This window comes from Eleginops maclovinus, chromosome 7 (assembly GCF_036324505.1).
Source record: "Eleginops maclovinus isolate JMC-PN-2008 ecotype Puerto Natales chromosome 7, JC_Emac_rtc_rv5, whole genome shotgun sequence".
Lineage (NCBI taxonomy): Eukaryota > Metazoa > Chordata > Actinopteri > Perciformes > Eleginopidae > Eleginops > Eleginops maclovinus.
This window is the reverse complement of record NC_086355.1, coordinates 9,428,578-9,440,766: the sequence shown is the minus strand read 5'-3', so window position 1 is coordinate 9,440,766 and position 12,189 is coordinate 9,428,578. Positions and strand designations below refer to the sequence as shown.

Genomic DNA, 12,189 nt, shown 5'->3' with positions numbered 1-12,189 from the left:
ATTTCATGCAGATTTATCAGATTTTAGGATTTAAGTTCTCCGCCTGGTAGAGTTACTAAGAGCTCTATCAGTGTTGATGGTAAATTCCCCTCATTTATCATCTTTATGCTGAATGTTTAAAACGCTCTGAAACTCAAACCCTGAAAAGACAGAAGGGCCGACTCCTCCTGTTTCACAGTAATGAAGTCATTATAGCAAAGACTCGTGGAGGAAACCAAACCCAGAAGTTATTGGAAAGATGAAAATGCCATTTGGCCCAAGGCATTGTTTCTTTTGGGGTTGATGAGCCAAGGAACCATATGACCACTTTGCACAGTAAAAAAAGGACTTCTGAGAGACTGAAGTAATTGCTCAAACCCTCCCGACGATAACATTTATACAGCACTACAGAGGCATGTACTATCATCTTGCTGACTATATTTTGGCCACTATCAACGTTGAGTGAAAATCTGTTCTATGGATTTGCAGCACGATAGTAAGACTGGAATTAGAGTACACAAAAGTAAATTAAGTCATCTTAGTCTTGGCTTTGTCCAGAAATGTGGCAGAGGGGCCTCTCCCTGCTCTGGGTTGTGACTGCAGAAGTTGTGTCTGCATCAGTGGCTGTGTGAAGCATGGCATTAAATCATACTGTGTGAAAGAGGGAGCAGCTGATCCTGGTCCTGTTGTGACAGTGCCGTGGTCCTTTGTAGGGAGACCATCCGCAGTAAATCTGCTCCACTCCCCTCGCACAAAGGGCTGCCTCCATTTATGGGTGCTGGGTGGGGGTGTGTGCCGCTGAATCAACAATAAAGGGAGCAGGACCTCGCAGACCTCTCTGAATTCTTTCTCAGGCCGGCCGTGCAGATGACACAGGGATTTCTGAGGATTCCTTTGTTATCCCGGAAAAGTGCAAACCCATTTTTGCGTAAGTGCGAAGGAATTCCCTCTAGGCCTCAAGGGTGTATTATCGTGATGACATGACATAGAGCAGGCAGGGAATTTACATGAGATAGAGCGTCCTTTTTTGTGAGAATCATCAACACCATCTTTCACCACCAAGTGGTAATTTACATGAAGCAATAAGCAGTGTCATATATGTATACAAGCACAGGAGATTGTGGATGTATTGTATAATGCTGAGGTTATTAAGGTGCAATCCTTTAAATAACATTTTAAAAACCATCTAAAGATTAGATTTAGGGTTTTTTATACAGCATCCGCAATAGAGACAATGTTGCTTTCCATTTTTTAAGTAGATTAAAGACTGTAAAATATGATTCACTATCATACAGAACATATTGTCCGGTTGTAGAGCGTCAAACTTTAACCTTACATCTGTTAAGCGCTCTAAACAGAACACTTCCTTTCAATTGTTTTCGTCTGGCCGGGCTCGTCATTAATGCTTTTGTTGTTAAAAATAACTTCTCCACAGAGGAAAAGCCTCCATGACTAATTCTTAGGAAACACATGTTCAATCAGGAACACTACGCTGAGGGTTTCCAACTTCAACCCACTCATCTCCGCAGCCACCCATCACAGGTTCAACCTTTCAGATGTAGAGGTCAAGAAACACTTGGCAAACCATTTCCATGTTTGCAACATGAGCATCAGGTGGAACACTGGTATTAGCTGAGTCTGTATCTTGGGCTTATGCTAACAAAAACAGTTTGGAAACAATGGATGAACCCTCCTACTGTTACCATGAATTGTTTGGAGGCTTTTCAGTGAGGTATTTACACTTTTAAGCCAAAGCTGAAAAACTTGCAGTAATGTGATTTGACTAAAAGGGCGAGTTGCCAGGGTGATGAATGCTCCAATAGACCCAGCAGGAGATCAGTGAAGAGAATCCAACAACAGCCAAATCACTCACTGAGCTAGAAACCTGCACGCATTAAACACCACAGGGCCATTACTGCCCAGGCTGCTGACCCAGAGTACAGTACATCATGAAAAACACCTCACATCCATGTAATATGCCCAGTTTATCACTATATATATTCATTGATATACCAATAGTATGTCTCTTTTTACAGTCTTTTGCACACAAGTAATGAGCAATTGCAATTCAACCCAACTTTGCAACAAAACCTCATTTCTTTAGAATGAAGGTTTTTTTTTCATTTGGTGTCACAAAATGCTTTTAATTCAATTATATTTTTATTATTGAGGTCATAATTTTAGGGGCTGTTGTACTGAGGGGTGGTACATGAGTGGAGCATAATATAAGGAGCATCACACAATGCAATGCAATCCAATACCACCACTCACTATGACCTCAGTGCTAACTGAACACTTGGATGACGGAGTAAAGAAATACACTTAGTATTTAAAGCAGAACATTTGTATTGATTGTAAAGGTGTACCCAATAAAGGTATCACTTAGAGTATAAATTATGTATTTGAAGTAAGTAAGCTTAAGCCAGGGGTGTCCAAACTATGGCCCGGGGGCCAAATGCGGCCTGCAGGCAATTTTGAATCGGCCCTCAGCAAAATTCTAAAAGTATAATGCAATATGGCCCACAAATGAAACGTTTGCTTGTCTTATATTTTACTTCTCAAATACAGTGGTATGCAAAAGTTTGGGCACCCCTCTGAGATTTCATGACAATTTGCTTTTCCTTTATAATAGAAGATCACAGCAACAACATTTGTTTTCCTACAAAGATGTAGACGTTTTAGTGTTTTCCAGACCAAAATTCTTAGGGTAGCATTACATAGTTTTATTATAATAAAATAAAATGCAAAAAATGGGATGTGCAAAAGTTTGGGCACCCTTATAAATAGCATTCATTTCAACACCTGTACGGATTTATAGCTGACAGGTTGCTGCACAAAATTGCTTTGATTAGCTCATTAGACCTTCAATTACAAAGACAGGTGGAACCAATCATGAAAAAGGCTATTTAACATAGGTAATAGCTGGCTGTGCCTGGCCTAGGTTCTTTCTTAGGGAGTGGCAAGATGGGGACCTCAAAACAACTCTCCACTGACCTGAAAGCTAAGATAATCCAACATTATAAATTAGGAGAAGGGTACAAAAAATTATCTGACAGGTTTAAACTGTCTGTCTCCACAGTCAGAAACGTAGTTGTGAAATGGAAGGCCACAGGAACAGTCCGTGTGAAGGAAAGATGTGGTAGGCCGACAAAAATAGGGGAAAGGCACAGGCGAAGGATGGTGAAAATGGTCACAGAGAAGCCACAGACCACCTCCAGAGAACTACAACAACATCTGGCTGCTGATGGTGTAGTTGTTCACCGTTCCACAATCCAGCGTACTTTGCACCAGGAAGAGCTCATTGGAAGGGTGATGTGCAAAAAGCCTTTCCTGAGTGTTAATCACAAGAAGAGTCGCATGAGGTATGCAAAAGCACATCTGGACAAGCCAGAAGCATTTTGGAACAAAATACTGTGGTCAGATGAGACCAAGATTGAGTTATTTGGTCATAACATGAACAGGTATGCATGGCGAAAAAAACACACTGCATTCAATGAAAAGAACTTGTTGCCCACTGTAAAATTTGGTGGAGGATCTATCATGTTATGGGGCTGTGTGGCTAGCACAGGTACTGGAAAACTTGTTAAAGTTGAGGGCCACATGAATTCCTTACAGTACCAGGAGATTCTTGACAAGAATGTTCTAGAGTCAGTCACAAAGTTGAAGCTACGCCGGGGTTGGATTTTTCAGCAGGACAATGATCCTAAGCACCGATCAAAATCCACCAAGGAATTCATGCAGAAGCACAGGTACAATGTTCTGGAATGGCCATCCCAGTCCCCAGACCTTAACATCATTGAAAATGTATGGATTTATTTGAAGAAGGCTGTCCATGCACGGAGGCCAAGAAACCTGGCTGAACTGGAGACGTTTTGTGTGGAAGAATGGGCCAAAATACCACCTGCCAGGCTTAAGGGACTTGTCTGTGGCTACAGGAGGCGTCTACAGGCCGTTATTGCAGCAAAAGGAGGCAATACTAAATATTAATGTTATTATTTCTTAGGGGTGCCCAAATTTATGCACATGCCTATTTTTGTTTGAATGCACATAAACATGTTTCTGTTTGACCAATAAAAGTTATTTCACTACTGAGATGTTTCTGTTACCATAAGGTATAACATATGTTAAAATGAAGTTGCTGCTTCAAAAGCTCAGCAAGTGACAAACTGATGCAGTGGTTTTCCTAAGGGGTGCCCAAACTTTTGCATACCACTGTATATATGTTCAAATATATTAATGAGCCCAATTTTCAAATAAATTTAGTAATTTAGAATTTAACACATTTTCTAACAAATCTTAGTTGATTAAAAAAAAAAACAATAACTTATTTCTATAACAAGCTTGAAATTGAACCTTCATATTAACTCTTATTATAAGCAATCTGAGGCTTCTGTTGTAAGGAATGAGCTGCCAACAAAATAAATGAACACAAAGACAGACAGGATGTAGGCAGTTTTTTCCTTAAAGCATTTGAAAGTATCGTGCATTATTCACCAACATTTGATTTGTTTTGCTAACTTATAACTTAACTTATGAGTCAATATTCACCTCTATAAGTGGCCCAGCTCTGTATATTTTTCTGTATGTGGCCCTCAATGAAAAAAGTTTGGACACCCCTGCCTTAAGCTGTACTAAAGATTTGCTTCAATATAATACCATATCTTCTATGTGTTTTTGCATACTCCAGCTTACCATAATTAATGCACTTAAAATAAGTTTGGATACAGCTTAAGTGGTTTTCTAATTAATTAATGATCTAGTTTATCTTACAAAAATAGGACAACGTCTTCTGTAACACCGGTTCTATATGTAAAGAGTTTTCCTCCCCCTCTGCAAATTGTAATATTGAAAATCATAATATGTTTTTGGTGCATATTGTTAGCACAGTCACCACGGTGAGGCATTGCTGCTGCTTCTTTATATAAACTGAGTGCTCTCTACTGTTCATCTTTCTGAAACCTCAACTCATGCGGTGTCATTGAAAGGATCTCAGATTTGTTTGCTTTTTGAGCCTCTGCAACACGATAAGACAAGATAGCAGATGCTCAAGATCAATTACTCCTCAGAATGTCAGGGTTGTTATCTTCTACAGTGACTTCCTGTTTCGATCACTTTGATTTCTCAAGAAAAATGTCAATACCAGCCAGTGTTTTATGAGCGAATATTTTCTCAATAATGGAAACACTGAGGTGTGTAAATGTTGAATAGGCTGTAATGCAAGGTTGCTAGAGAGGCAGCATTGTAATTATATGGATTGTACTATACTGTACCAAAAATGCCTCCAATACGAGTATGAAATCATGTCTTGTTTGCAAACCTTCGATGCATCCATTGCTCTGTTCATACTTGTTCTTACTCACAAATATATATATTTTTTTCAAACCAAATAGTTGAACAGGATTAGGCAAGTAGTGTCCTTATGCATGTTAACTTGCTGACAAATTGAAAACTTTAACAAATTACCCTTTATTATAACACCGTATGAACTGAAAGAGAAAGCTGTACATACAGTATGTAAAGCTGTCTGGCTGGTGTGCTGAACTAAAGCCAAGTCAGGAGAAGCTTGTAAATAAATGGGAATTTGGAATGCATGATAAAAGCCGCTTACATCTGTGTCCTGTCATTTGGCATCATTTTCATGTCATTGAACACAGGGAAGATCCAATACACCAGCTGCTCTGCTGCAGAGGAAAAACATATATAATCAACCGACTGTGCATGAGTCAAAAACCTAAGTAGCAACCATGTATTTCATGGCTGAAAGACAAAGTACAATAACAACTATGGTTCCCAGTCAACACACCGTGCTGCTCTGGATGTATTGGCACACTGTGAGAACTCTGAGATTGTGGAACTATGTTGTGAAATCCTCCCCTACCAGTATCTCAAAATGTGATGACTTGTGCACTCTCCAGGGCAACCCATTCTCTTTTTTCAATCAACATTGAAGCTGCTTAGATATTTCTTGCGAAATATCTTAATATTATTCACTTGAACACCATTACTCTGTGACATGAGTTACATGAGTGTAAGGTTTGGGAAAAGGCCAAATTTCCAGGTAGATTAAATTCACCTGTTTAAACAATATCAGTAAAGTATGTTAAAACGATATATTTGTTTTAATCTTGGAAGAATAAGTGTATCAAACTAGAAAATAATACTGTAAAAAGAAAAACTTACATGACTTTCATTGATAACAATGAGAATAATGAGTCAAAGAAGCTGACTGGAGAATTTCTGCTCTTTCTGGCTCTGATGCCAGACAGCTGAATACAGAGACTGTGCTTGACTAATGAGCGGTGACATGCAGCCTCTCTGGCCCATAGTAGGACAGGATCTGCCTTTCAGTAAAACAAAGAGCAGATAGAAGCCTCTCTAGACGGGATCTTATCATTCCCTCACTAAAAGAATAGGCCGAATAATAGAAAATGACAACAATGTGCAAATAAATGGATCGAAAGGGATACTTTTTCCCTTTACCAATGACATTAAAAAGGAGTCTTTTGTAAACTATTGTAAAGACAGCTGTATAATGTTTTCTTGGGTTGTAAAATAGTTTTCTTAAGCCTGAGAAAATGATTAAAGAGAAAGGTATCTCAGGTATCTGGTTATTTACAAAAGAAAGCCAGGGTTACAAACTGTTAAATTGAGTTTGAAGATGTGGCCGTTTACAGCGTTGGGCGGGTCGAAGACACTTTTCAGTTGATTTATTGTAAATGTAGAATTTGGTCTTTTTTGACCTCACACCTTTGGACAAAAAAAACTCTAAGTAATTTTAGTTCAACTTGTCATTAATAGACAGAAAAGCTTCACAAAGATAGTATAAGGTTTCTGTTTTGGTTTGGCATTGGATTAAAAAAGTGTTTTTGTCTTAAGCCCTGAATATCCGTCACACTTGACTGCTTAGTGATGCTCTGACAGACAGAAAGGAAGTTGTAGGTTTGTGAGATACACACATACAGTTGCATTACAGCAAACAGACAAATTATGAAAAACGCGCTCTTGTTATTTTAAGGAACTATGCTGCCATCTTGTGGCGCTGAACACAGAGGCGCCTCATCAACTCTGTCATCACATACACTTCTTTACATCAGGAAAACTAAATGCATACACAAACCTTTGGACTACAAGTTTTATTGTACCTCCTTGAACTTCTCTACACTAAAAAGAGTGGATTTATAAGCTGGTTTATGGTTCTGTCGTGTACTCTATGTAGATAACATTAAACTCCAAAGTAAAAAGGTTAAATCAGATGTCCAACACCTGGGGGCGCTGTAGCTTTCTCCTGCAGTCACAACCTTCAGGGCACACACACAGGGCTTCATTTTCTATCAACACATTTATTTCCCTCTTTTGGCCTTACTCCAGTGTCCCTTGCCTATTACTGAGGTTCTTAATTATTTTGTTACATGTTTTCAGATTATTTTATTTTTTTAACTCAAATGTAAACGAATAACTAACATTTATCATCACAAAATCTAGATGCTTTACCAACAAGAGTAATATTTAAATGAAGGTTAACCTCAATGTCAGTAAAACTAATTTACGTCAACAATTTAATGGTGCCTTTTCATGATATGTAACTCCGTATGTTGAGGTCACATTTTGGCTTCTGATCAATCATTTTGCAAAGAGGTGAACAACTGAATCCGTGTTCAGAACTGCTGGGCCTGCATGTTTGGTCACGGTATCGTTCTCTGATTCTTTTGAGAAGCTTTGATGGAAACCTCTCTGCAGACAACGGGGACGGACAGAACAAATAATGGAGGGTGTACGCAGTGGGGAGTAGTCAGTCGTGCAGCCTTTACTCATTGGTTGCCTCAGTGGCGCTCCCTCTCCCTCTCTCATAAATGCGCTCCCACAGGCGACCGTAGCAGATAATCACAGGCCACTCTGACAGGGACACACCTTCCGCTGATTTTGCCCCAGTTTACACAGGGATGCGTTTCGATTCACGAAAAGGTGTCATCAGTCCAAGATTCGCGTCTTGTTTTTCAGCTTGCAAGCGTTTTGCGATTTACAGGTTTTTTTGCGCATAGGTTAGGACGCTGCTCCACGACAGGAAGATGACCGGAGTTTTTGAGAACTTAAACACAGATATGCATTCCAACCAGATTACCTCAAGCAATTACCACAGCTTGCACAAATCGCAGGAGTCCCCAACTCTGCCTGTGTCCACGGCGACGGACAGCAGCTATTACAACAGCCAGCAGCCGGGCCATTGCGCAGGATCTCCATTTGGCCAACTGGGTTCTTACCAGTACCACGGCAATGCCACCAGCGCTGTGCCATATAACGCAAAGTCCTACGACCTTGGTTTCAACTCATCTTATGGCGCATACAGCTCCTACGGCACCAACTCATCTCCTTCTCCAGTCGATACAGGTAAGACCTTACATTTTGATTTTGTTTTATTTAGAATAAATGCCATGCTTTTAGTTGAGGTCAACCTTGCTTTAGGTTTGTAAAGAGCAAGCTGAATGATGTTCATAACATAATTGACAATATAATTATTTTGTGGTCAGTAATGATGACACACAATTGTTTATTTTTAAGTTAAAACACTGATAAGGAATGCTAAACAATAGTAGCCTTGGTTAGACACAAATCTTAAACACACTTAAATTTCCTCTGGATTATCATGTACTACGACTCTAATAAAAACAGATCTATTATCTGGTGAAAACAAACATGTTAAATCAAACTGATGGCCGTGCAAATTCTTAATAGATGTATGCAACTGGAAACTTGCAATACTGATCATGTGATTTTATTTTTCCCTCAGAAAAAGAACAGCGTGAGCCAGAAATCCGGATGGTTAATGGAAAACCAAAGAAGGTCAGGAAACCTCGAACCATTTACTCCAGCTTCCAACTGGCTGCACTTCAACGGAGGTTTCAAAAGACGCAGTATTTGGCTCTACCAGAACGGGCCGAGCTGGCAGCATCAATGGGCCTTACGCAAACACAGGTGGGTGCATCCTAGACATGGATTCATATGCTGTCAAATAACCACTTTATTCGCAAAATGAAAATAAATGCATACATTTGGGGGGATTTGAGCCGAAAAATAATGATTAATCAATTTCATGCTTATATCCTATTTCCTTCTCAGGTCAAAATCTGGTTCCAAAACCGCCGCTCCAAGTTCAAGAAGTTGTGGAAAAGTGGAGAAATCCCCCCGGAGATGGTTGCTTCCAGCGAATCTCCCCCCTGCAATTCTCCGCCAACTACTGCCTGGGACTTTCCACAGACTCAAAGAATGAACCTTGTCAATTCCAGTTTACCTCAGAGCAGCAGCCCTCCCAACACGACTGCGCCTTCATCGTTTTTGGCAAACTACTCCTGGTACTCAACCACGAACTCTGCAACGCATCTGCAGCCTCATCTGATCCAGCACCACCACAACTCCGCCATAAGCGCTGGGACGATATTCTGAAGCAAACAAAAACAACACAATTATCGGGTTTAAATCGGACAATACTGGTGAAAAAAAGAAAAATGCCAATACCTTCATTTCACAGACCTCGTGTGTGAGCATTGCGAACTTTACGCAAGCATCTAGGAAATATTGATGGAGCCAGAAAGGCTGATGGACCTTGCCAGTTTTCACGCTTGCAAATGGTAGTCACAGATTTTTACAGTTATTTTTGTATTTATTTATTTTGTTTATGTCGAGGGACTGAATGAACCACTATTACCCAAAGCAATCACAGTACGGGCGCTTGCCTGCTTTTACGCGGACGTCACTTTTTTGCCATTTCTGCAGAAACAACACATTCATCGCAGGACAACCTGTCACACAAATGTAGCACAACTTAACTGTATCGTGCCTTTTTCAATATGACCTCATTTTGTTGTACGATTAAGACAGCGTAGCTTTTCTTTGTATTCATTCCTTATGTCACTAGTTTATTTGAAAATAGGCCTGGGGGGTAAGTGTCTGAATAGCTACGTTTGTAAATATTTTACCACAGCTTTTCACTCTTCTTTTTTAAAATTTTATTTTGTTAGGCTATTGGTACAAATCCATTTACCCCCGTAAGCTACTGATTGTCCTTCCCTCTGATTTACTTGTATCACACTTTATTGTATTTTTGTCTTATTTATTTTAGCAGTGTTCCATATATGGCCAGACGTTATTTAAATAAAAATGTTTTCTGTGTACACCTTTTTCTCCGTTTCTTTACCTACATTTGCATACATGGATGAGAGGAATTTTAAAGTTGTCTTTTTGGTTTTGCATTTTTAGAGTGCATACTAATAATTAAAAAGGCCTGTGGCTATTTTACTGTTTATAATAATTGTTTTTAGTTTTTTTTTTTGTCAAGTCTATTGTACAGCAAGTTAGGTAAAATATAAATAGCTTTTAGCGTAAGCTTCACTTAATAGGCTTGGTGAATGCTGCATAATTTGCCTTCCTTAAATATATGCAGGCCATTTTCCTAAGAGTAATATTACAAATGTAACATACTATGATAAACTCCTAAAACTAAGCATAAACAAATATTTGTTTGTGATATATTTAAACTATAGTTACCTGTTTTTTGGTTTGTAATATGCCTAGCAAGATTACCTTGTGTTGTTACTTGGCAACAGTTAGCTTTTAGTTATCACAGTTGGAGTTTACGCTTTTAGCCTAGCATACCTTTGAAGCAAGCTAACACTGATTAATAGCTATTTCTTATAATAATAACATGGTGTTTGTGATTAAAAGGGCGATCACACACGTGGAGAATCTTAGGACAATTCCTCAGCTGTCTCAGGTTATTTTACCCGGTTCCGTCAGAGGATGATTAGCCGGACTCGGGCTCAGGCAGGGAGAGAGGCCCGGGGCGCAGGCTCTCCATGTAGGGGGAGGCAACACAACAACACGCCTTGGCATGCGAGAGTGGGGAAGATGAGGGTGGTATGAATGAGCACAAGCTCCTCAGACTCTGTGGAGTCAGGGAGTCGCTTTCCAGGCGTTTTATGAACTCAGCCTAACAAGAGAAAAAGAGAGCAACTAGTTCCAAGTAAGCCTGGAGCTAAACAGCATCATGGAAACATTTCTCACGTCTCACAAGCGAGCCTCTGATCTTTGAAGAGGAGCACATTGACCTACATTATATATGTCTATAGGGCCTGCAGGGTACATGGTAAACAGAGACACACTTCCAAAAGAATACATGTATTGCAGCCAGGAATTGGGTAGTATGGAATTAAGTAAGGGGTCTTATTATTAATACAAAGTCCCATCACTTAGTTCTCATTAATGGCTATCACTGTCTATCCCACACGCTTCTCTTCAAACCACCACAGGCCATAAAGTGGGATCGTTTCCTTGTGAATAATTAGGACTGTAGCTTGTCAGCGGTTGCTATATCTCCATGATGGAGCTGACAGGATCAGATCCCCCAGACATGCAGCAAGTCTGTTCGACAACACATTACAGCTGCACACATAGGACCCTATTTAGCTTACCTTAGTGTGGACCTATTTTATATTGAACTCGTATATTGTACAGAAAAAGTGTGTCATAAGCATGTAGATGTTCACTGAACCAAATATGTCCTCTGTCATATTTGGCTTTACACCAGCTGTGGATCAATCAACACATGTTTATAAACAACATATCGATTTCCTCCTAAAAATAATGATTATAATAAATGATTTGGCTGCTGCTCCATGTGACTTTCCTTCATGGATTTGAGTTACTGTGCTTTTTCTTTTGCATTTCTGCAGTCAACTTGTAAATGCCATCCTAATTTATACCCTGATCTGTAATTTCATCCACATTTTCTCTGGCTTGAGCATTCTGGCTTTCAAATCTGAAAGCCTGCAATTACTATATAATTCTTCGCAATTTTAGATGTCCTAATATGGGGTGTTAGTCTATTTTTACACAAGACAATTCCCCGCCATGGCAAGCATCAACATTTTTGACTTGCATGTACATAATAAATGGGAATATCAATGCATAGTTTTTAGCCTAACATCTTGACTCAACGATAATTATATCCGTGTGGAGCCTTCGCGAAATTAGCCTGAATTGCATGGTAACTGCTGCTTTAAATTTTAAAAATTACTCATAATTTCCCCCAAAGATTACCAAGATCTCGAGTGCACAATGTCATCAGCGTAATGAGGAGTAAACATTTATGCTAATAATCTACATTTTTTCCCATCAGCTATAAAAAGGGGAAATAAAGCAGACATTTCCAGTCATATT

General features: G+C 39.4%; 1 protein-coding gene across 1 annotated transcript; it reads left to right on the top strand.

Moving 5' to 3' along the window:
- Positions 1-7,865: 7,865 nt before the first annotated feature.
- dlx2a (distal-less homeobox 2a) lies at positions 7,866-10,145 on the top strand. Its single transcript, XM_063887136.1, has 3 exons — positions 7,866-8,364; positions 8,765-8,949; positions 9,094-10,145. Exons 1-3 carry the CDS (start codon positions 8,046-8,048, stop codon positions 9,415-9,417), a joined length of 828 nt encoding a protein of 275 aa, XP_063743206.1. The 5' UTR covers positions 7,866-8,045; the 3' UTR covers positions 9,418-10,145.
- The last annotated feature ends 2,044 nt before the right edge of the window (positions 10,146-12,189 follow it).